Below are 27,106 nucleotides of genomic sequence, written 5' to 3' on the forward strand. Positions count from 1 at the left end.
GTGGTTGCGAACTTATAGACTATTACTTGTTACTTACACACTAAATCTGTAGTGACATTGTCGGTGAACATCGATATTTCGACTCCGCCCTCCCCTCCTTTTACACCCTCGTTGATTTTCGAATCTTTGCATTCATTCACTTTTCTGCTTTTTTCTTCTCCTCCGTTCTTTCTTCATTTTTTTATTGTTCTTGTTCTTCATCATCTCATTAGAAATAATTCTTGGACATATAGGCCTAATCTAATTATTAGGGACCAAGTTACGTCTCGGCAGATCACGTCCTGTGTACATGTCATGATAAGTAAACCAAAAACGGTACCTGTCTATCTGAGCCAAAGATACTACAATACAATTGTATGTTGATAACGCAAAAACTTAAAAAAAGTGAACACACACCCACATGCGCACGCGCATAAAAGTATAACAAACAACAGCCACAACATCAGCAACAAAATAAAACAAACGCCCAAAGAGGAGTGGGAACTGGTACGTCATTACAACGACAGATATGATAGTATATAAATACTGTACGTGGAAACTAAAGGGCTATGGTAAAAAAAATAGTAAAAATCCAAATTGGTGGAAGAATGGTGTGATTTATATATTTTGGATTAAAAAAAAACAACTCTGGTAATTGTTTGAAAGAGCTTCACGTGATTACATGTACACTTGTATATTTGCAACTATTTCAGAATGTTGATAAATGTATTGGCTTGTTTGACACTCCAAGGTATACTATTTTGAAAATGACGTCACTGTTTATGACGACATTTTACAAATAGTGAGCATTATATTTTGCATCAAACATTCATCCTCTTATCAGTGATTGGCTGAAAGAACTTCACGCGATTATAGGTATTTCAGCTCATGTTTTCATGTTCGACACTCTTCTTCTTCTTCTGATTAAGTCTGCCTCCTTCAATAGGCTGAAGATTCTTGCAGACTCCATGGAGCACTATTTGTAAATTGACGTCATTTTTATGACGACGTTTTGCAAATAGGCCTAGCACGCTATATGCAAAATGATGTCACAAAAGCAATTTTGAAAATGTGCGCAGCTTTGTCCCGTCACACTGTGAAATGTATTTTTTTAAACATAACAATTGTGACGTCACAAAGTATTTCTGACATTGCGCACTGCTTTGTCCCGTCACTCTGTGAAATGTAACAATAATTTCTAACATCACAATTGTGACGTCACAAAGTAATTCTGACATTGCGCACTGCGTCGTACCCTGAGTCACTCTGTTATTACAGTGTACTCGCAATACTGGTAGCATTTTTAACAACACGATTGTGACGTCACAAAGCAAGTTTGACATTGCGCACTGCTTCGTACCCTAGCTCACTCTGTGAAATGTAACATAACGATTGTGACGTCACAAAGTAATTCTGACCTTGCGCACTGCTTCGTACCCTCCCTCACTCTGTGCAATGTAACATAACGATTGTGACGTCACAAAGTAATTCTGACCTTGCGCACTGCTTCGTACCCTCCCTCTGTTATTATTCGTAATGTAACAAATTTTAACAACACGATTGTGACGTCACAAAGCAGGTTTGACATTGCGCACTGCTTCGTACCTCACTCTGTGAAATGTAACATAACGATTGTGACGTCACAAAGGAATTCTGACATTGCGCACTGCATCGTGCCCTCACTCTGAAATGTAACAATAATTTCTAACGTAACAATTGTGACGTCACAAAGTAATTCAGACATTGCGCACTGCTTTGTACCGTCACTCTGTGAAATGTTACATTTTCGAACAAAACAAACGTCACAAAGCGGTTCTGACATCGTGCGCTGCTTCTTGGGGTCAGCGTAGGGTCCCTTCAACACCACATACACGACTTCTCGGTTCGCATTTTCCCCAATTTCCCCTTCTTTTGTTTAAGAGTTTGATCCAAAATATAAAACAAATATACCACTTTGCCGCATTTCGAGTTTCAGGTTAAAACTATAGGCTTCGGTGCCTCCAAAAGAACTATTCACTTTTTTTGTGAGCCACCTTGGTCCTCTTTCATATAACTTGTTATCAGTGACAAGCTATATTATGCCACATTTCTGTGACAAATTTTCTCTGAGCCAATCAGATGCAAGGATTCAGGAGCTTATAACAACTATGACAACTTGTCACTGATAACAAGTTTAAAATATGTAAAGAGGCTCATTTGCACTCAGGAACCTTCAAGGCAAAATATTCAAAATGTGAAACGCGGTTCTAGGGCAATTAATTACCCCCTGGAATTACCCTCTAAGTTCCCCTAAGTCTAACTCCAAACCAGTTACCTTGTCACTAACCAGTATTTAGCCGGGGGTAATTGTTCCCAAGTGGGAGCTGATCAGTGGTGAAAAGCAAGTGTCATATCCTAAAAAGCAAATTGTGACACTAATAACAATTGCGCAGTGCTTCATATGGATGTAAGATCCCCCATCACACTATCATCACCTCATATTTTACCCTTTAATGTTTTATGATAAATCAAATTTGATCACAAATATGTAAAAATAAAATAGGGGTCGGCATACATATTCTGCCTAAATTTGAGTTTTTAAAACTTTCGACGTTGCCAGTTATTCCAAAAGCAATATTTGCTTCGGGGTGTGGTAGTATATACTCTCTAAATTCCTTAGATTGGAAATCAATCTACAGAGTATAAGATTGTCGTGAGGGAAAAATCAAAATTAGACTGAGAAAAAATGATTGACCTCTAAATCTATTAGTTTCTGATTTTCAGTCTAATTTGGGATTTGTCCCTCATCTCAGTCGAAATAGATTAGAGAGTACGGCATACTAGTTTGGTGCTGTACATAAAAAAAAAAAAAAAAAAAAAAAAAAAAAAAAAAACTCTCAAGGCAAACTTTATTAATTTTGTATAATGTCTTAAAAAAACAACAACAACTTGGGAGGGACGGAGATTTTGTTATTTCTTAATAATCTTAGCAGAAGGAACGACCTGTTTGGCCGTGGGCCAGAATGTAGTATTCACGCAGGCCTCCGAATGGCGCACGCACCAATCTATTACATTTACTTCCGGGGCCGGGGACATTCAAAGTAGGCCAAAGTTCACAGACCGATAATAAATGGAAAGACCGTGAATACAGCGTGCGAGAACTCATGAAGAATTCGTGAAAATGGCGTTTAGATGTGTATTATTAGCATTCGTTACTTTATTAACAATACACAGTGTATCTGGTGAGTATGACCAAGCTGAATTTTCTCTCGATGTTGCTCTTTGGAGCGAATTAGAATGTGATAGGGGCTCGTAGTTACGAATACAAGTATGGCTGTGTGTAGTGAGATGCAAAATGGCGTCTTGTTTTGGGTTTCGACGCGAGCTCCGCGCCACGCACTGTCTCTGCAGGTTCTCTCGCAGGGCAGCCGAGCGAAGCTGGGGAGAGCACACCCTTCGCTGCAGCGTAATGTGTATCCAAGACCTGCTACTCGCTTGCGACATTTTCATCCATTTCATAATGACATTTTGGGGTATTATCATGAGTTGAGAACTATTAATTTACAGTTATCCTTTAGTGGCAGCAGAATCTTATATTGTGTAGAACTAAATGAAAATGTGATGAAGTGTAGAGACCCAGTCGATTTTTGTCTTGAAAGAAATTCTTGTGCCATGCCAATCTACAAACCAGACACTGCATAGCCATTGATAGCTGCACTGTCTGTGAGTGTGACTGAGTTGCCACATGTGCTGTAGAATCTAGCCCTAGTTACAGTGTAAATTTACAGTTAATCATGTAGAAATGCACACCTACCATTTCCTTCCTTAATTTGTCAATGAAAACTTCTTGTGGCTATCAGTATCAGAAATGTCAAGATCAAGATGGACCATATCTGATGGTTTCATGAAATTTCATAGCCAATTAACGTTACAGATGAAAAGTAGCTAATTTTTACTCAAAAGTACGCCGATCGATGGCTGCGTCAGCGTAGCATGATGGATGATCGATTATGTAGAAGAGCGGTATATAACGATGATAATCGATCGTTGTAGTCTGTGATACAGGCGCTTGTTTGGTGTTTAACCACAATAATTACGTCGGCTCGATAGTCAAAAGTGGAAGAAAGTGATCTTGATGCGTCTGTTTTTATTGTTTTAGTTAATTTTCTCCTGCGTGTGACTGTAGAAAAATCTGTCAACATTTTTTGTTGACTAAATGACGAAAGGATAATGTGTACAAAACAGTAAAAGATATAAACTTAAAAAAATGAAAATTATCCATCATGAATATTGCACAATAAAATGAACCTTTACTACAAAACAAAAGCAAATATTGGGGTTGCAGTTCTTGTACACATAATTAGAAAATGAAATGGAAAAATAAATACTATCATATAAACAATTATTCATACTGTAAATCAAACTCATAAATTAAAAACATATTACCATATCAAATTCAATATTCTTTTTCCACAGCGCCATGAGTATATTTTAAGGTAGAATGAGCACTTTATAAGAATCCCACTATATTAATACATGACTGTACACTTTTTCTAACACTATTCTCATTAACTTATTATCATTAGGCCTATATGTAGATTACTAGAAACAGATCCCCTTTAAATTCAACTTCTCATCTTTTCTCTCTCTTTCTCTCTCTCTCTCTCTCCCTCAGTTCTAGCCTTACTGTTTTCTTCCACTTTTCCTTCAACCCCATTCTATTCCCTTCAACACTTTATACTCAAATCAAATTATCAACTTTTGTCATGATAAAATCAGTACTTACCACAATTTTTTAAGAAAGGACGTCTAAATCCTCGTATGAATAATCTGTATCAAAAATTTAGATAGTGATAATCATGATAGTGGCAATGATCCATGAGGAAAAAAAAAAACAGAAAAGATAGTAGGCCCTATACGTATTGCACGAGTCGTGTTCGATACGAATTGTTAGTATGCGGCTAATTAGAGACTACCAGAATCGATTATAAATCGTTGACATCCTTCTCTGCGAAATCAATGCACTTCTTACTACGTCAGAGACTATGTTCGCAACCGACGTACTTTTCAACTCCGATTTCTCATTTTTCTTCCCTATTCGGCTTTCTAATTCCATGAAAACTCTCTGATAGTGGTTCAATTTAGCATCTCCAATAGCTGCACAAAATTTTGATTGACAAACGGTGAAGCGAACGGTAGGTGTGCATTTCTACATGGTTACCGGGTCCTTTGTGTATGAAATTTGCGCACATTTGACTCATTGTCATAGAAAGGGTTGGAAACTTACTTCCAATTTCTCCCGTAAATCTGAACCAAATTGGTCATCGGGAAGTGTCGATATCGATGTCGACTTTGTGTCGTCGCTCAAAACAGCTCGCTCTTTGCAGTCCATCGTGGTGTGCACTGCCTGCACAATCAGAAACTGAAGTTAGCAGTTCAATATTATGCAACGAATCTATCAAGCAACCTGGACCACGTTTCATAAAGCTTGTTATCAATAGCAAGTTAAGATAGTTGTTATAAGCTATTGAAATCTTTGCATCTGATTGGCTGAGAGCAAATTTTCTTAAAGAAATGGGACCCGAGAGCAACAAATCAGTGGTTTTACATCTGATCTGGTTCAAGTTCATGTGAATACAGTCAAACCTGTCTATAGCGGCCACCCAAGGGAAACGGAAAAAGTGGCCGTTATAGACAGGTGGCCGCTATAGACAGGTAATCCAGCTTTATGTGCATTGCCTATACATGTACATGTATCATCGTTGGATGTTTACATCGATAAGTATTTTATGTACATGTATATGCGTACGTATGCACACAATGTGCTTCATGCATTGAACAATGCCGGTGTTTATGAAATTGTTGCACAGTAGCATGTGTACAATCGTGAAGAAAGCTTAACACTAGTGCATTACTATGACTGAATAAGTGATCAATGTAGCGGTAGCGATCACTGAACATTATGATTGCCCATGAATGTCTGGCACGGCCACAAATCAGAAAAACACGCTGAATTACCGGCTCTGTGGCCGCTATAGAGAGGGTAAAATCTACCGCGGGAAACAAAATCTGTGGCCGCTGGCTGCGTTAGACAGGTGGCCGCTATACACAGGGTCTTTAACAGGGCTTTTCTCTCGGGGGGGATTTTTCAGTGGCCGCTATAGACAGGTGGCCGCTAAGGCAGGTTTGACTGTAATTAGAAATAAGCTGTCAAGTATATCCTGTGATTTTGGTGCACTTTGGTTCTGTGGAATTTGAGATCTCTACATGGATATGGAAGCACATTTGGAGCTCAAATATTGACAGATGTTGAGAGGAATATGATCGAAATTATTTTATACTTTTAATCTCAAAATACTCTAAAGCAACTTGTTATCGTCTCAGCCAGTTTTTCAGTAGAGCCCTTCAGTATATTGCAAGTAAATTCCAAATGGTTGAAGATGAATTTTGAGCCCTTCTGAGAACTGTGTTATGGCTTTAAAGTTGCAGTCAGGGTTGGGTTAAAGTCCGAATTAAGGTTGAGGGGAAACTCACATCTGATCATCCCAATCCCATTCAGTGTTTAATTTGTGAATTTGGATGTGGAAGACCACAAAATGATTTTCTTGAATTATAAGGAACTAATTTCTTCTGTGGTGTTTGAAACGCATAGAAAGAAATGTGTGGTGAAAATCTTCTACCGTGTACAAGTGTACAGTAAAAATAAAGATGAATATTCTGTACAATTAGTGTGTTCATTGTATTAAATTACATGTCTCTCTGACAAATAAACCCCGTGAGCTGTGGCAAAATGCAATATTGTACACGGTAATTTTCAACACTTTCAAGGGGATTTCCCATTTGGTACACTAGAGATTAAAGAAATTCCTGCAATATAGAAATAAACTTGGCTTGAAGTACAAATTGTGCATTCTTATCTGTAGTACATCCTTTTCTTCCCAAATTGTTATGTGTGGGACTAATGAAGCACTAAATTAACAGATTGATTGCATAATGCCAAGACAGCATACAAGCAATATCCTACTTTAGAGATTGCTGGACAGTTTTTGAAAGGGGAAGTTTTTTTATTTTTATGTGGGTGTTGTATACTTTCATTTCATTCATTCATTTATTTTTCATTTCCAACAAAAACATAAATATATCACAAAAATCGAATACAGTGCATAAATTTCATCATAAAATAAAGGATAAATCTACAGAAAACTTGTAGGTATAGGAAAATGTTGGAAATGGGGAGGAATGCTAAAAAGCTGAGCTTGTAGGCTGCATTCCCCCCACACGTAATACAAGAAATTATATGATCGATAGACCGATAAGCATTGAAAATGGATGAAACAAAGAAACTAAGACAAAAAGACCTATAACCTAACTTATCCGAAACAAAAACCCTGAACAAATCCCTACACTAAGTCGCTGATTTAATACCAACATGAATATCAGTAGACTAGTATTAAAAAAAGCTTGAACAACACCACTCAAATACATGAGTATGTAAGAAGCAATTTAAAAACCTGAAAGTGTGTGTGTGTGTGTGTGGGGGGGGGGGGGGGGGGTGTGGTGGTGGTGGTGATTGAATTGATCTTCATTTGCGGAGCTCTAAATCCCGAATGTGACTTGATTAATAGCTAAATGCGTGCTATGTATTTTGTGATAATGCCTATTTTTCCTCCAGATTAATATGATGTGCCACAAAAATGAAGAAAAAAGAAAAAGTAAAAAAAAACCAACAAATTTCCAAACCACGATTCTGGCTTTGACATCGCCTGTCAATCATTGCTAAAGTACTGATATAATTAACAAAAGACACAGGAATGCACCTTACACTTGACTGTCTTTTACTTTAGCAATGATTGACAGATGTCACTGGCAGAATCCTGGTTTTGATGTGTTTTTTTTTTTTGTGTGTGGGTGTATCCAAGTAATCTGAGGAAAAAAAAAAATATTATGAAATACATGACACTTATTTAGATACTTTTTTGTCCACAGAAGTAATGCCCAGGGTAGCCTATATCATTATGAATCAATGTACAAGTCAACTTGTGTTTGCATGGCAGAGTTCATCTAAATCTACAATGTACTTTATTTTGTAGAAGCACAATGGCAGCCTCAAACAGATAGTGACGTTGTCAAGGTGCTGTTACCATACCCCAGTGCTTCCATTTCACTTGTCTTAACGTTATTCGTGTGTCTAATATTCTTATTAAGGCAGCTGTCATGTTTTATCGTAGTGTAAATGTATTCATGCACTGCATACAAGCGTATTCCTGCAGTAACAATTTCCCTTTCCTCAATTCCAATCTCATTTAGAAATTGCTGCAAGCATGCCTGTATTATACTTTTGTGTTCATATGAAAACTTCAAGATGAAGATTAGTATGATATAGAATACTGAATGTTTTCTGTATGTGCTGTAAATACAATGTGAGCAATTGCATAATTATTGCCACAATATTGTCTTAACGGTGTATGAATAACAGATTTCTTAGTCTCCACTTAAAATTTGTGTGGTAATGTGCTTTGATGCACATATTTGCCCATGGGTAATTTTATTCCAGCAGGTATGTGCTTGCTATGTTTTTTTAATGTACCGCAGTGGGCAGTAATTGAAGAGCAATTCAAAGAAAAAGGAAGAAGAAGAAGAAGAAAAAAAAAAAACAACCCACAGTATCTATCAATCGTTTCTCTTTAATATGCAAAGGAATGTGTGATGAAATGGCACGTACTGTAACAAATATTTACAAATGGTACATACCGTGATATTCCCCATTACCACATATAATCCAAATGGTACATTGTATTGACCTTTCTATTCATATCCTGTTCGTAATATATATATATCAGAGGAGATATATTTGTGTGATTACTTAGTGTTTGCACTGCTGGCCGTGTACAGTAGATATGAATGGAAAACAATATGGGTATGAGATTGGATTATACAAACATGTAGTCTACTTCATGTTTGCACTTACGATTGTAAATATACTGTGTAGGCTAGAAAGAATAAGTTCCTAGACTAACTTACATGTACATGTATGTCCCAAGTACAAATATTGTAGCAAAATATGAAACTTGATAGGAGATTTAATGATTCATGCTGTACTGTTCTGTCATTTTGGTTTACCCCCCCCCCCCCCTACACACACACACACACACACACACACACACACACACACACACACACACACATAAAAAAACCTGTAAGAGGATGGGGAAAAAAGGAGATTGATTTACATCAGAAAAGATTCCAAACGAAAATCCAAACCTGCATTAAAGTTTAGTTGAAAATATTCTACATATTCTCTGTGTAGGAGTGAGTCTACAGTGTAGTTGGACTATTAGAATGTCTGTCACAAAGAAACTAAGGCTTTCTGCAGATGGGTATCGTCTTACATAGAGTGCCTTTGCATTTTATGAATATTTGATGCTTTCAAGTAGTTTGATGTATTTTCATCTGCTAATAGAAAAACAACTACAAAAACAACTCAACTAAGCACAAAAGTGTTGCTGTAATGTAGTCAATAGACCAGGTATTTTATTTGTTTATTAATTTATTTATTTTCATTATTATTATTTTTTGTGGGGGGGGGGGACTTAAAGGAAAATATCACTTTGTATACTGATTTACATTTTTGGTATGCATGATTTCATTTTATTTTCCTTTATTCCCCCCTCCACTGTGATAGAAAATTCTGCATTAAATTCAGTTGGAAAATGTACACACCTTGCTCTTTTTTATTGCTTTAGGAGGTGGGGGGGGGGGGGGGGGGAGGTAATTTCACAGACTATTTTGTTGTGACTTTTCTTATGCAAATTCTCCCTAACAAAAATTTTCTGATGATTATCCTGTGATTTGTTTGTTGTCTCCCTTGGATTTCCCTTGGATATAGTGGGCTGAGGCCTGTTAGTGTATGAGCCCTTCTTAACCCCTCTCCCCGTGTCCCTGCCCCTCTGCCTCCCCTGCACTCCCCCCCTCCCCAATTTGAGCAGCTGATGACAGGAGAGCTTTGCGGGTTGTCATTTCATGGTGGTGAGAGCACCGGGGATGGCATTATTGCAAAGATACACACTGATGCTTCCAGTATAAAGCGAAGAGTGTTATAAAAAGTCAGTCTACTGTATGTGCAATGTACAATACATAAGAATTGGCTTTTCAAGTGTAGTATCATTACATTCCCACAGTCAGTGCATTGATAGCATGAAGGTGTACTGTATAAGCTTTTATTTTCGTGAGGCTTTAATTTTCGTGAATTTCACGAATCACAGTTGGATCGCGAATTTAACAACACGCGAAAATGACTCCATGTGCTGTGTTAATAGAGCATTACGTAAGTGTCGGCGTCGATTCGCGAGAACAACATCTCACGAAAATGTCTGTTATGACCTTGTCATTCGCGAAAATATCTGTATGCAAAAATAACAGCGTATACAGTACTGTAAAACATATATTCGCGGCACGAAATTTTTGCGAATTGGAGCCAACGGCCTTTTTCGTGGCAAGAAATTTTCGCGAATTGCTTCTTGCGTTCCATGCATATAGTGTAGATAAGAAATTTCGCGTGCATTTTAATTTCGCGAATCTTGGCGCTCGCGAAATTCGCGAAATTAAAATGCACGCGAACATTTCTCGTTTTACAGTATACAGTGTAGGTTGCTGCAATGTTCAGATATACATGTACTACATTGTATACACAGTACAGTAATATAGCTGTAGTACACTGTATGTTCAACATTCATATGGTATATACAATTGTACGTGGGCGTGATACATAAAGTGCATATGCCAGGTGTATACAAATGCATCAAGCTGTTCACCATGATGTATGGATATACGGGATTGATGCTGCTGTGGTAGAAGGCATGATGCGTATTCATGCTGGTGAAGCTGTACTACATGAATGAGTGCGATGAGCCATTACAAGGCATACAAGTACTGGCGTGTGAAGGTGCAGTGGCGCTCCATTCCTTGTACGTTAACTCTATTAAACCAATAGTGTAAGAATCAATTAAACAGAAGAGTGGAAGTTGCCACGTAATTGGATGTGAAATGAGAAAGTCATGGAATTTTTCAAGACTTTGTACGTATTCATGGACAATGATGTACCACGTGGGGAATATAGATGAGACTTTAAAGATGCCATAGGGGGACAACTTCTCCATTGTATGATACATTGTACAATGTATATGATGTTGATGTAACAATGATATGTTATGTACAGTGTAGCAGTATTGAGATACTGAATCTGTAATGGGGGGGGGGGTGTGAATAGCTGTTTAATGCTTAATATTTAGCAATGGCTGTGCAATCCGTCAGATGGGCTACCATGTCATATATCATGCAAATGAAAATTTATCAAGCTTGCAGTTGATTGAAATAGTACACTATACACAATTTGATGTGGTGTTATCGCCATACTTTTATCAACACGCATCCTTGGAATTCTAGAACTCATGACTGTTCTAGGATTTGACCCTCTCTTGAATATCCAATGATAATCATCAATGTTATTAGGTATCAAAACAGGATGTGAAGTTAGTTTCTGTTTTTCGAGAGACCTGAAATTTGTTGTGCATTGCAACAAGGTAAAAAATAATGCCACAGTTTGTATAAAAATTGCATGAAATTCTCTTCCTTACCCCTCCCTCTTGTCCACGTAGGGCAGTGATTTAGCTCCGCGTGCGTTTATCTAATTTCAAACATTTTCACAACATAAACTGTGATGTACACTTTTCCAGATACTTCTGGAGAAGATTTCTTCTGTTTTGTATGTTTTATCAAGTAATACTATAGGGAAAATCTCATTGGATTTGGATAATGAATAAACAAGCAAAAATATGCCTGATATTCGAATTCAAAATGAGACTTCAGATTGCTCAGAAAGGTGGCGACTTCAGGCATTGAGCATCAAAGGCACAAACGCAGCTGTGGTATTCTTTCGTGCATTTTCAAGGTCCTGTATACCTTTTGGGAACAGTGATTTAAAATGTTCAAGATATCACATTTGATGCATACGTGCAGGTCTATTGTATCACAAAACATCCTACCTATGTAACATTTTTGCAATAAAGCCTAAAATATAAGGAGATATCAGTATTTTTCTCAATAAACCATAACTGTAGACGGTTTAGTCTGGAAACATACAATATTATAACTATTGTTCAAATTTTGTGTATTTAAAAATACTAAACATCAATTGTACAGATTCAAATTTTTACAGTGGTTGTTTCTATTCCTATGCACATTTCAGAACTGTTTTGAAGCACTAATGCTGGGTTTTTGTTTCATCTGCAAATGGTAAATTATGCCTTTAAGGAAACTGACAGCTGTTTGAATAGTTCTAGCCAGTTGGAACTCCAGCTCTTGAACCGCCCTGGTTCTGCCTTCCTACCCACACAAGAAAAATATGGGCGAATGATGCAGACCCCCTCGTGGTTCACCCCAGGTCACTAGTGATAGTCTGCAAGTGGTGTCAACCAGGCACATTGTGACAAACGAAAAAGAAAATTTACAATACCCTCGGCTGAAATGTGCAAATTGGATCTACACTTGGACGCATTTTTGTTGGATGCCAAGTGGCAGGAGTAATGGCCATTGTTGGAACATAGAGAGCATGCAGTGGAGGGTTACTCTTTTTTACCTCACATTTTTGTCTCTGTCTATAAAAGGAAATAAGAAGAATGTACTATTAAAGTACTACTTGTTTTACTCGGCAGCTTTTGATATAAAGTTTTGTGTGTGATAATACATGAGAAGACAGTTTGAAAAGATGCCCACCATTACTTTTATGCTGTTTTTCATGCCGTTCTTATTATTGTGCCAAAAATATGACAGGTGTCATGAAAAATACCAGACATTTTGTATGTAACATTTATTGCAGGAAAGGTAAAAAAAGTTGTTTTATTTTTTAAAACAAATACTTGATGCGTTTTCAGCCCTCAGAAAACTGCAGCGCTGTTTGAAAGGTTGGCATCACTGATTTGGGTGCAAATTTTTTGAAACATGAGTGTGCAACATGCTTGTCTTGTTTGTATGTACACGTTTGTATGTAACGTTTGTATGCAACGTTTATTGCAGGAAAGGTAAAAAAAGTTGTTTTATTTTTTAAAACAAATACTTCCAAGGTGCGTTTTCAGCCCTCAGAAAACTGTAGTGCTATTTTAAAGGTTGGCATCACTGATTTGGGTGCAAATTTTTTGAAACATGAGTGTGCAACATGCTTGCGTTTAACACACTCACATGCACACAGACACGCAAATGAGCTTCTGCAATTAAAATGTCATTTTTTCCCCCACAATCTGCAGGAAGGACAGGGGTAAGGTGCGCTTGTAACTCTGAGCAGTGTCAGATGACAAACAACACATGCGTGCTGGAAAATGACGAGGCCATCTGTGTTTTCCGCCTGGCGCGCGTGGACCAGAACGGGAAGAAGAACGTGCCCAAGAAGTTCCTCGTGTGCGAGAACAACCCGCACGGGGCGAAGGAGCGGCGGTTCTCCTGCCAGAGCCCGCCGCCCAGTCCGCGCTACATATCGATATGCTGCCACGACAAGGATTACTGCAACGCGCAGTTGGCGGAGAACGTCTCGCTAGAGCCACTGGTGACAGAGGCGCCCCCACCAGGTAGGTGACGTTGGTTGTTACTAGTGGCGATGTAAGGCAATCCTCAATATCGCATATAAATGAAAACATTTTGTAGCTAGTGGTCAGGTCCGTATGCTGGCTGTACACTGCAAGCAAGTAAATGAGGTGATCTTACCCACCAATGCGCACCATGAAAAAGTCAGGCATGGTCTCACTTTCAAAGTTCACATACATTTCCGGTAATGTAGCCTTACAGTGCAGTGGGCACGAGCAGAAGATTATGTGATAATCACATCTCATTGTTTCCCTTTTGATCTGACAATGAAAAACAGTGTCACTTTACAACAGGAATGCAAAATGTATTTCAGAGCTTCTAAAACTTGATATTTTTTTTTACCAACATGTAACAATTGCTGAGAAAATCTACAAAACTATAGTTGTTTGGAGATAGAGATACATGTGTAGTGCTCCATGTTTTTTGTGTGCGATCAAATGTAGCTCATCGCGCTGTGCACCAGCGTAGCGTTGTCAACACATTATTACAGAAATTAAAGTCGCCACCATTTTGCGTTTTTACAGTTATATGCGATAGGGAGAATTGTCTTCATTTGAGGGTCATAGTGTGGATTCTCATGCAGACGCAGGCTTATTACTCCTCAATTTGTCTGCTAGTACTGCATACGCCATATATTTAGCTGGTCGTGAATTTTGACGTTGTGACAGTTTTGTTTGTGGTGGAGTTCGCAAACTTTGAGTACAGCAATGGATGGGGAACTTTAGAATTGCCTGCATCCATTCCCACAGTAGGTACATCTATGCCAAAACTTGGGCTTCCTAAACTTCATTATCACGCGCCTTGTTCATGTACTGTGTACGGCATACCAGTACATGGACGTTATAGTCGCATTCATTTTGGGATGAGATTGAATATCTTAATGGTTGTTGTTAAATTTCATAATATAACACCCGGCTTGCAAAAAATTCACAGAAATGAAAACCTGGGGATGATTATGGCGTATACAGTACCCGATGTCAGCATTCAAATTGATGCTCTGACTGATTGTAAGCCATTACTGGTGCGAAGCGGCTCCCGTGGAAACGATGTCCTTCGTTGGTAGAGGACCTCCTGTGACATTGACGCAAGCACTTTTTGTTACCCAATTGCAGCAAGGACTTTTGGTATTGTAGTTGTGCAATTTCTCATGTGATAATGTGATGTGCAGTTCGATTCACACCTGTGCCTTGTCACGAGGTTTCCTCCAGCAATTTTGTCTTTCCCCCTCGTAAGCACCTCCATGCATTATTGAGAAGAGGAGATTTGGCCAACGGCTATGGTGAGATCCCTCCAGCTACACAGCCAGAAATGATGTGTGTGACTGTGTTTGTTTTGTTTTGTTTAATTGTTCGTTTTTGTGTTGAGAGGGAGGGAGGTTTAAAGGGAATAGTCTTGACATTGGTCGGAAGAGAACTTTCGTTCCTCGCCATGATACCTTATTGGAAGGTCAAGGCTGGGGGAGGGGGCCAGAGTCATTGGTATTTTGGGGCACCCCAAATCCAGTGAGGAGTATAGCAGCACAGAGAGTGGCAGATGGAAGTCGACAGTAACTTTATAGAGAAATATGGATGCAGGTTGATGGAGAGGAAATGGGTACTTCATTGTTTATCGCTTGATGCCTTCATTGTTTCCTGACAGTATGTGTTCTGCAGCAATGTTTGCGGATGTGCCCTTCCTGCATAGCTCCTGTAATGCCCTACTTTGCACATTGCACCCTTCAAATCAGAACATTTCAGTAGTTTCTGTTAAATTGTGCTGATTGATATTTCTGATCCGGGCACCAAGTGTAATGACCCAACTCCTGCCAAACACGCATTGTAGGCATAAGTACACGTAGGGGAAATTTTGTAGCTATCTGTTCCTTTCAGTTTCTGTTACATTTCCTCTAATTGTAGTTCTGTGGGGAAAAAAAAAGAAAAGAAAAAGAAAGGAATTTTCAAGTACTTGCCCTAGATCCACCATCAGCAAGAATTATCTGCAAAGCAGACCAAAAAATATTATTCCTCTTTTGTTTCTGTCCCCCTCCTCCTCTCCCATTGTATGAATAGTAGCATGGTATCAAGTGGTTTTGATGTGATGTCTGGACTCCCAAGTGTGGGAGGAGGGACAAGTTGTTACCCCTTGATGATCAATGATTGTCTGGGCCGCACTCGATGAAGAACTTGATGAAGTATTGCAACAATGTCGCCATAGCAACGGCTGAAAGACCCACAGCTGATTATGTGTTGCCATGGGGAAATGTGTCTGTTGTGGGGTGTGATGCGGAAGATGGAGTATACCCTGGGGAGACTGAAGTCAAGCTTGAAGGCAGCGCAACAAAGATATCAGAGTCTGTCAGAAGCTCAGATGGAAGGATATAGATAAATTGAATTAATGACCATGTGAATTGTGTGAATGATCACATGACTTGAATTAATGACCATGTGAATTGTGTGAATGATCACATGACATGAAGTACAGGTGTTTTGGTTTGTACCTCTGTCGTGTGTATGCACTAGTGGTACTAAACTTCATGTACTCCATGCATCTTTTATCAATTTTATCCTCCGAGGAAAACCTGCTTTTCACTGGATTACGGAATCATATCACAGCAAATTCACGTATATTACCTTGATAGTATATCAGTTTGACACCTGAGAAGTTTGCAGACATACATTCAAATTGTACACTAGTTTAAACATGCCTACTAGTGAAATATGTGTTGGTGCTGAAATTGCAAATGAATATTTCATTATAGTGCAATGTTTATTTTAGCTAATCATACGTTAAAAAGTACAGTGCCCTCATGGGATGTACGGTACACATAGGGCGTTGTATCCATGCTTGCGTGAGTGCCTATGCATACGTGTGTTTGGTGTGATCAAGCAAGTGTGTCTGAATGCGCGCTGTTGGTGTGTGGGTTCCTCTGTTATGTATTACAAGATGGGAACAGGGGGAAATATTTCTAATTACAAATTTCAAAAACAGCAGAAAAAGACAATATTTTGTAATCTTCATTGCACTGTATGTACACACACTTCAGTCACAAAACGAATTTGTATGTAATACACACTTTAGTCACAAAATGGCTTTGCACGTGCATATATTATGTGACTTGTATGTTCCACATACAACTTTAACCTACCGGGAATGATGTTTGATGGTTTAGATCTTATACCTGTTTATTTCTTCATGGAATGGGGGTAGAATCTGCATTTGTGCTTTAAAACGTCTGTCGCATTTAAATGTAACTTTGAATGTGTGTGTTTTTCTATTTATTTTTTGCATGTATGTTATCATTATAAGTAGTGGGAGTCGTAATGATAGAAATATTGATGTTATAATTTTTAATTAAAATAATAATTCGATAGTAAATTATTATTTTTTTTTGTGGTCAAAATCAAGACTTTTGCAGTGTGTCTCATATTTGTGTACATACTGTTTTCTTGTTCCCAGGCAAAATTTATTTTGCAGATGAAGTTGTATAGCAATGAAATTGGGAGCAATTTTCAAGTGTGAGCAAATACACATCCTGCAAGTTTACTTGTTATAGAGCATGTGTGTAATACATGTTTGCTGTTGACTTGTGTTTCTGTTTGTTAATTTGCGTGTGCATGTGCCTGCAACAACGTTTGTAGTGAGGGTACACTTTGGCTTGTGTAACTTCTTATTGTAAATATAATTGTGTTGTAGTCGGTTTCAGTGTAATATATTTTTTTGATCATGATTGTAAACCACACACCCAATTCAACTCTTTTGTCGAAGTGCATCTGTTGAATTCATAGAGACCATTATTGAGTTGAAAAAAGATGAAAGCGTTCGGTACGAGTATGTATCATCCATGCGTTTATCAAAAGAGATATCTTTATTCAAGCGTGCGCATGGAAAGTCTTACAGCATGTCTGTAACATATACATGTACATGGGCTGCTTCCCGTTGTGAAATCAGAAGCCACAGAGACAGTCTTGTATTGATATCAATGAACCGAAAGTATTCTGGCTTGTGCCACGAGAGCATCTAGGAACACATGGCATGGTAATCACCGAAAACAATCTTCCCTATTCTACATTTTGCAAAGCAGGAATGGAAGCAGGAAAAATTTGAATCTCCAGCATGTTTAGTATGTAGGCAATGTGACGCTTTTTCATCAGCTTCTGTTCCTGGTGGCAGCGTGCAACATGTAGGCCTATAGTCTAGATTTAGGATTTTCAACTTTATCCTTACACTGTATAGCAGGATGATGGACATTGCATACATTTGTAGTATAAATGAGTACTGTGTGTGTTTGTGTTTGAATACTTTCAATCTTGGACCCCCATAAGCATACACATTGCATACAAACACACACACACACACACACACACACACACTGACTGCTGATGTTATATGGTTCGGTAATAATATAGGCTTTTATACAATTAAAAATGCATTTGAATCGATGTATTTTGACAGGTACTAAAATAGTAATGTGCATTGTTAATTAATGAATTCAAGGCAAAAGTGCACGGGGGTCACAATGCCTTTGTTAAATGTCTGGCATGTGAGTTCATGCCCAAGTACATCATAGTAACAAAAGGACTGTTTCGGTCTAGTGATTTTGCTAACTGGGTGAGCTCTAATTAGTGGTCAGGAGGTCTAGGGTTTGGGCCTGCCAGGGGGCAGGTATGTTTGAGCAAAACAGTCTTTCTAACATACTACTGTAAAAGTGGATATTTTTGCGTGACAAATCTTTCGCGCTTGGCCAGGTAAGAAGAGTTTAGCGTGTTTTTAATTCCGGGGACTCAAGACATCTCGCACAGGAACATATGGCAAGCAAAAATATTTGCGTGTTTTTATTTTTGCACTAGTTTCTGGTTGCACGAAAAGTGCAAAAATTTCAGCACCGCAAAAATTTCCACTTTTACAGTAGTCATATTTTCCCAACAATTGCTTTGGATAATCTACACTTGTAATGAATTTGAAATATGGTAGCATCTAGATAGGCAGACTGTTCCATTGAGTAATTTTAAATTTATGATTGAAGAGACTGTACAGTACTGGTTGAGGTTGGGATTCAGGTTTACAACATTCCTAAGTGGGATAATGAGAAACCTCTTATGAAATATGAAAGAACATGTAATTTTAAGAAGGATTCAATGTTTATTTGATGAAAATTGGTTTTCAAATGGCTGAGATATCCAAAAAAGTGATAATAATAAAAGGTTACAGGCCACGCCTTTTATTAGGATCTCTTTGTTTCACCTTGTTTTGGGATATCTCAGCCATTTCAAAACCGATTTTCATCAAATAAACTTTTGATACCCCTTAGAATTGCATGCTCTTTGACATCTCATAGGGTGGTTTCTGAATATCTTGCAAAAAGTTAAAAGCTGAATCCTCACCTCAACTAGAAGTGTACAGTCCCTTTAGAATACACGAGGAAAAATTCATTCTGTCATCAGGTGGTAAAGTGAAAAAGAAAAGAGAGAGAAGAGGAAGAAAAAACAAACAGAAGACAGACACAAAACTGCTCTGGTCAAGTGGATTGCACACAGCACTTATAATGCAGGTCCAGGGTTTGAGTCCTCATCTGGAACATAATGGCCCGAATTCACGAAGGTGGTGCAATTAAAACCATAGTTTATTAAAACCATGGACAATTTGTATGGAGCGCCAAGTGTCGCATGGCCTATTTCGTTACAAAATCAGTCATTTTGTTGACGAAATTACTGATTTCAAAACGAAATAGGCCATGCGGACACTTGGCGCTCCATACAAATTGTCCGTGGTTTTGATAAACCATGGTTTCAATTGTACCACCTTTGTGAATTAGGGCCAATGTCTTTGAACATGGGACTTTACTGTATACTTTAGAATATCTGTATTGTTAGTTGTTACTCACACTGCCACATAGCAGCTAGGGAAAGCTTGCTCATACACAATAAGAAGTTAGCCCTTTGATCTTAACCAGAGATTGAACTTTGACCCTTGTCTGTCTGAAGTTGATGTGTTGTCTACAGAGCCATGCTCTCTTCCAAGCTGGAGATAGGGGGTGGGTATGGGGGCGGAGTGGGAAGGGTAGAGAATAATGAAAAGGGAAGGGAAAGGGGAGGGGAATGGAGGGGAGAGGGGAAATGAATAGAGGGGGGGGGGGGCAAAGGGAGGTAAGAGGGGAAAGGGGAGTGGAAGAAGGGAGGGATAGGGGAGGGAAGGGAGAGGGGAGGGGAGAGGGGAGAGTAGAAGGAAAGGGAGGGGAGAGGGGAGGGAAGGGGGAGAGAAGGGAAGAGGGAAAGGAGGAGGAAGGATAAGGGAGGAGGAAGGGGGAAGGGGAGGAGGAAGGGGAGTGGGTGGGATGGAAAAGAGGGGAAGGGGTGGAGAAGGGAATGAAGGGGGAGGGAAAGATAAGGATGGAAGAGTGGAGAGGGGGGAGAGAAGGGAGGAGGGAGAATGGGGAGGGGAGCGAAGGGAGGAGTGGAAAAGAGACGAGGGGGTGGGGGAGGTGGAAGGGAGGGCAAAGAGAATGGGAAGGGGATAAGATTTTTTTTTTTGGTAGTCTGGAGATGAGGCTAGCAAGCATGTAGCAGAGAGAGTGATGGCTCAGATGGTGTTAGGCACCAGGTCTCTTTGATGCCCTAATTGCTGACATGGGGACAGGAAATGAATAAGCCTAATAATTGAGACATCAGTGGCCATACCTTTTTACGTATATGTAGATTGCTTTTGTAGTCCTAAGCCCCAGTTATCCTCTTGCATTGCATGTTTGTGCTGTCTGCTTGCAGATTCTGACATACTTTTTTATTCTGTTTGCATAACCTATTATATCTTTCACAGAAAATTTAAAGCTGATGATTTTACAAAATCATGTCTATATTTATGCAAGTATTCATGCCCCTAGTAGATGTTAGGAATGCTGGATATATTGTAGGTCCTGTAGCAATCCAGTTGCCTAAACCCTTATTGGGCTTCACCAACTGATTGGCATGTGCGCTGGAGTGTTTTGTGTGCTGATAGACAAAGATGTCTGGAAACTAATTGTCAGTGAATGGAGATTACCTAACCCCCCTAATTCCTATTGTGTAACCTTGGCCTTCTTGATGAATAGACTATGAAGGGATGCTGCTATGCCTGAGTGGGCACAGCTACAATTTTACCCTTTTAGGTTGGGCTTCAGGTAGGAAGAATTACTGAATTCTGGTGAAACAGTTTGGCAAGTAAAGCTAAGTGTCTTGGTGCATAAAGGGTGTAGCAGGTGGCCTTAAAAGGTTCTCATTCCATTTGAACACTCATGTAAAATTAAAACTGTTTTCTTCACTCAATCCCTCAAATGAAATCAAAGAGGAAATGAGAAAAAAGAATACAAAGATATATTTCCATGAGAAAAAAACCCTCCCTTGTTGGGCTTGCTGAGCTTGAAAAAGGAGGTGTGAATAGTCTTCTGTTCAAGTCTCTTGATCAGGTATGCGAGGTTCTGTCTGTAAAAAGCTTACCTTTGCCTACCTAAGCTTACCTTTAAAAGGTTACCTTTGCATGGTTGACATTGATTTGTGTTTTTGGAGCTCTAGACAGAAAAACAACAATCAACAAAATAAACATCAAAAATGTATGAAATTCTTTATGTAACTAGTGACATGCTGGCAGCATTTATAGCAGGAACGAAATGAAATTCCTAGAAAATATTACACACACACACACACACACACACACAAACACAAATAAAAGGCTAAAACGAGAGGATCTACATGTTTCAGAGAAATTCTTGTGTGATAGGCCTTGTGTGTAAAACTGGTCTTGTGCACATCAGAACTATAAGGTGCTTGTTATGTCACAAAACCCTTCCTTTTGTTCTATTCCGCTGGTTGCAACGACCAAACACAGTATTATATTTTGTCTCTGTTGTGCTCTCTCTCACGCTGTCTCTTGCTCTCTCTATCACACACACACACACACACACACACACTGACACTCACACATTCTCTCTTTCTCTTACATGTACGCACACACACATGCATGTTCATAGAGTGCCAAATAGAGATAAAAAATAGACGTTTTATTAGAATATAATGTAAATACGAGGAATACCAAAATACGAGTTTTGTGAAGAGTGACTAGGTCCTGAATGAAGGTCATCATTCTCTGCAGACAGGTCTTCCTTTGTTGAATATAAATATTTTCATTATTTGAATTTTGCATTCATAATCATAGCTATTGCACAGAGATTGCATTGTTGTTGTTGTTGTTGTCAAATTGGCTGTTGCATATTTTTGTTTCATGTTGGGAGTGACCTTTTGTACACCTGTATGAAAAGAAATTCTCAGGCACTGTTTGTATTTTGATAGGCAAATGCATCCTACATTGTATTGCATTTATACCATTTAAGTAATTGAGCTATTGTCTAAAGACAAACACACACACACACACACATGCACACACATACAAACATGGATATGAAAGGAATCTTGGTGTGGATGCACGTATCTCAATCTATTGCACATTACCAAGTGTAAATGTCATAGTTGTGTACAAGGCAGTACAGTGTATAAAAGGGGATGCACCCCGGTTTCCATGAAACCGTCCTTGTCTCCTTTGGCGAGCTACCCAGATGCAAGCACAATGAATGTACACATGTGTGCGTAGGAAACATTGCTGTTGGGATATACGCAGTAAGTAGGCTGAATGAATGTGTGTTCGTATGCGTGTGTGTGTGTGTGTGTGTGTGTGTGGTATTTATGGTGCATACAGTACATTGTGTGGGGTGTGAGCAATGCGGGCTGTCTCGCTCCCCCCCCCCCCCCCCTCCCTTCCTCGCTGTATGCGTGCGAAACATTTGGCTGAAATGCACTCAAAATGGAAATGTGATGCCTGGCAGGTTGAATATGGGTGCACGTTATTAATGCGCAGGGGTTTAACCACATTGCACACATTCATATAGTCGGTAATTGGGCACTACGTGCACTTTAATGAAATGAACAGATCTGTCAGCCAAGTATGTAACATGATGAATGCGCTTGCCCTTAACATTCCAGTACTCCAACGTTCTTTGCTGATGGCATGCTCCATGCTCTGAACAGTGTCATATGTATACAGTACATTACATTTTTTTTTTCCCCCCTTGGCGAAAATGCAACAACATTCTATTTGGCACTGTGTTGGTTTTATGGAGAGATTCTGCCCAACACGTACAGTAGGAGTTCCATTTTACTTTGCACAGATCCATGATGTTTTCTTGAAAAAAACCCCAACAAAATACTGGTTAATTCCTTAAGAGTACACCATAATGATCTGCCTTTTCTGTTTTGTTGTAAATTCGTCTCCACACTTCATGGTCCACATCTAGAAAAAAAAAAGAAGAAATTGTTATTGTCTCCTTACCATGCAATAAGACAGAGAAAAAAAAAACAATGTAGTGCATCATTAAAGATTAAACATGTTTTGAAACCTAAAGCATACTGTACAGTAATATTTGATTTTTTCTTTAAACAGTCAGTAGATGTTCGTAATGTAGGCCTACTGTGGAAAAAAAAATCAAGGAGGCATAGTTCCATAAGATTGAGTCAGCTAAAATGATAACCCACCCCCACACAAACAAACAAACAAACAAACAAACAAAGGATGTCTGATGACTGAGCATCTAGAATTCTTCACGAGGACAATCATCCACTCGTGGAAATGACTAACATTGAATATGAAAGAAGGTCCAAGTTACTTGAGGGTCTCACGATACGTGGTAAAACAAAAGGATTACGACATTTCGGCCGCAAGATCTGCAAGCCTTTGTCTGGCAATGTAGACAGAGATCTACTGCGAGTGTATATTATAGTGCTTGCGAAGGATCATTGTATTCAAAGGTGCGCTATAACAAAGCAAAGCAATGCCATACATATCTCCAAGTACATTGATCCTTTGTAAGCGCTATAATACATTATACTATGCTCAAACAAGCACTTGGTCTACACTACTAGACAAAGGCTAGCAGATCGAAATGTTGTAATCATTTTGTTTCACTGTAAAATTGTGAGACAATCAAACGTGACATTCTTTCATCTACTCACCACAATGTGTTATCTTCCATACCAATGACCACATAATGAGTCCATTGATTCAATCTGTGTACAATTTTCATGTTTGTTAAGCAGTTTATTGCTCAAGGCCTATATGCTCCAACTGTCAGTGCAAGCAATACTGAATACTTTTATGCATTTTACTATTTATATGATTTAGGGAAAATACTGTTTTCTTGGGGTTTTTAGCTCACCTGAGCCAAAGGCTCAAGTGAGCTATTGCGATCGCCCTTCGTCCGGCGTCCGTCGTGCGTCGTGCGTCGTGCGTCGTGCGTCGTGCGTCGTCCGTCGTCCGTCGTCCGTCGTGCGTCGTGCGTAAACTTTTTACATTTTCATCTTCTTCTTGAAAACCCCAAGACCGATTTTCATCAAACTTGGCAGGTAGCATCCCTAGGGGGTTAGGAACTCAATTTGTTAAAATGGGCACCATGCCCCACCCAGGGGGCCCCCAGGGGGGCCCAAACCCCCCAAAATTAAGGAATCTGTAAAAATCTTCTTCTCTAGAACCAGAAGTGATAGAGCTAAGTTAATACTATGAGTTAGTACATTGATGACTGTAGTTTCAAGTTTGTTCATGGCAGAATCAGGGGTGCCCCCCTTGGGACCCAGGGGAGGGGGGTGGGGAAGGGTTCTAATGGGGCCTAAATTGTACATTTTCATCGTCTTCTTGAGAACCCCATGACCCATTTTCACCAAACTTGGCAGGTAGCATCCCTAGGGGGTTAGGAAATCAATTTGTGAAAATGGGCACCATGCCCCACCCAGGGGGCCCCCAGGGGGCCCCAACCCCCCAAAATTAAGGAATATCCGCAAAAATCTTCTTCTCTAGAACCAGAAGTGATAGAGCTAAGTTAATACTATGAGTTAGTACATTGATGACTGTAGTTTCAAGTTTGTTCATGGCAGAATCAGGGGTGCCCCCCTTGGGACCCAGGGGAGGGAGGGGGTGAGGAGGGGTCCTAATGGGGCCTAAATTGTACATTTTTATCTTCTTCTTGAGAACCCCATGACCTATTTTCACCAAACTTGGCAGGTAGCATCCCCAGGGGGTTAGGATCTCAATTTGTTAAAATGGGCACCATGCCCCACCCAGGGGGCCCCCAGGGGTCCCAAATCCCCCAAATGAAGGAATCTTTATAAATCTTCTCTAGAATCAGAAGTTATATATAGAGCTGAGATAATACTATGAGTGAGTACATTAATGACTGTAGTTTCAAGTTTGTTCATAGGAGATCCAGGGGTGCCCCTCTTGGGTAGGGGGGGGGGGGGGGGTGGTGGTTGGAAGGGTCCAAATGGGGGCCTGAATTGTACATTTTCATCTTCTTCCTGAAAACCTCATGATGGATTTTTGTCAAACTTGGCAGGTAGCATCCCTAGGGGGTCAGGATCTCAATTTATCAAAATGGGCACCATGCCCCACCCAGAGGGCCCCAGGGGGCCCCAATCCCCCCAAATTAAGGAATCTTAAAAAAATTGGGCCCTTATTGTACATTTTCATCTTCTACTTGAGAATGCCTGGTCAAATTTTGGTAGAGCTGTGAATAATTTAGATTAGTGACTGCGTGAAAGGTGAACTTGCGATACTCAGGTGAGCGCTAGACCCGCGGGTCTCTTGTTTTTTTTTGTTTTGTTATGTTCTGTTAAATGCATTGCATTAGTTTGTTGCTTCATACTCATTCGATGATAGATCTTCAATGAATTATTAAAACTGGAAAAAAAAAAGATGAATAAAAGAACAGCAAAAAATCTGTCCTTTCCTCATTTGGATGTTATACAGTATGGGTATCACATGCTCACTGAGCTTAACATTGGTAGCATCTCTAGGAGTGTTCAGGGTAGATTGTCAGGGGATGACAGGCACGTAGTCATAAGGGGAGTGAAATCGTCATCAGGACATCGGGAGATCAGAAAAAAAAAAGGCAACAACAAAACAACAGGAGAAATGTATCAAGAATTTTTGCTATTCTGCCTTTAAAACAAAAAAACAAAAACAAAAACAGAGACATACTATTAAGAGCTGAGACTGATTTTTCCTTTTGCAGTTCTGTCATCTTCTCTTATTATCCAAAGGTAAACATATTGACTGCACTGTTTGCCAGTGATTTTCCCATCAGTTTGGTCTTGTGGCTGTGATGGCATACTAACCATGTAATTTGCTGTTCCCATGTAAAAAAAACCACACAAAACAACAAACAAACAAACAAAAAATAAACTAGAGAGGGGCCGTCAAAGGCGGCAGACCCACGCCTAAGTACAAAGTCGGGGTAAACATAATGTGCATTCGGTCATCTACCAGAATTCGGCCACTTAATTGCCAGTGTGCTTTATCACCAGCCAGTGAGTTCTACCAAAGATCGTACACTGAAGTGTACGATCTTTGGTTCTACAGTCACATCACACGCAAATCACATCATTACACATACGGTATTAACACTCATTCACGTACAGGAAAGTCCTTAAGTCTCCTCCAAAAATCCATCGAAAATCCCAAATTCCACCGTCAAAAGTGCAGAATCGGAACTTTTCCAAGCGCGCGCGAATTAAGTCCAGTTTTAAGAGTATTGTCTACGCGACGGGTCGCGGAAAAAGCGCTAAAAATCGAGAAATACGCCGTTTTCTTGCGGGATATTTTGATTATAGCAAGCCGAGAGTGTGATGATATCAAAGGTCGTATGAGTGTACGATCTTTGATGGTATCCACAAAAGCAAAAAAGAAAAACAAAATTTACGTACCCACTAGGCAATTACCCCTATGATTAGTGTCTACGGGAATTATTCAATGCAAGGGTTGAATGCAAATGTCTACTGCACCAGTATTCGGCCACCAACGAGCGCCGCAACGTCCCCGGTGCAATTTTGCACCAACAGTGTAGAGCGCGATGCATTTTCAGCGGCCTTGCACACGCATTGACATTGAGCACGCATATCGTGCAGTGTGACTGCGACCGAGCAAAATGCTCCTCCAACGAAAAAAACAATCAATGTTAATTTGAAAAATCATCAAATATCAAAGGTCGTATGAGTGTACGATCTTTGATGGTATCCACAAAAGCAAAAAAGAAAAACAAAATTTACGTACCCCCTAGGCAATTACCCCTATGATTAGTGTCTACGGGAATTATTCAATGCAAGGGTTGAATGCAAATGTCTACTGCACCAGTATTCGGCCACCAACGAGCGCCGCAACGTCCCCGGTGCAATTTTGCACCAACAGTGTAGAGCGCGATGCATTTTCAGCGGCCTTGCACACGCATTGACATTGAGCACGCATATCGTGCAGTGTGACTGCGACCGAGCAAAATGCTCCTCCAACGAAAAAAACAATCAATGTTAATTTGAAAAATCATCAAAATACGGGCCAGTTTGTGATGACGGAGAACGAACTTTCATAAATCTAGAAGGACATAGTCCCTCAAATAGGCCTAAACGTAAATTTCGGAATTCTTACGAACATTTGAGCAGCGAAGTCGGATCGTTGGGGAGTTTATGTGTTCGTATGG

The 27,106-nt window shown here is 39.5% G+C and overlaps 1 protein-coding gene across 1 annotated transcript in view; it reads left to right on the forward strand.

The window, feature by feature from the left end:
* The first annotated feature begins 3,090 nt into the window (after positions 1-3,090).
* Positions 3,091-27,106, forward strand: part of LOC139725078 (TGF-beta receptor type-1-like) — a 55,482-nt gene continuing 31,466 nt past the window's right edge. The window contains exons 1-2 of the mRNA XM_071636166.1: positions 3,091-3,200; positions 13,257-13,574. Coding sequence (XP_071492267.1) covers positions 3,140-3,200; positions 13,257-13,574 — 379 coding nt within the window. The 5' untranslated portion in view covers positions 3,091-3,139. The remainder of the gene's footprint in view (positions 3,201-13,256; positions 13,575-27,106) is intronic.

Source organism: Diadema antillarum, unplaced genomic scaffold (assembly GCF_040938485.1).
Source record: "Diadema antillarum isolate AM-2024a unplaced genomic scaffold, OU_Dant_1.0 seq00000014_RagTag, whole genome shotgun sequence".
NCBI lineage: Eukaryota > Metazoa > Echinodermata > Echinoidea > Diadematoida > Diadematidae > Diadema > Diadema antillarum.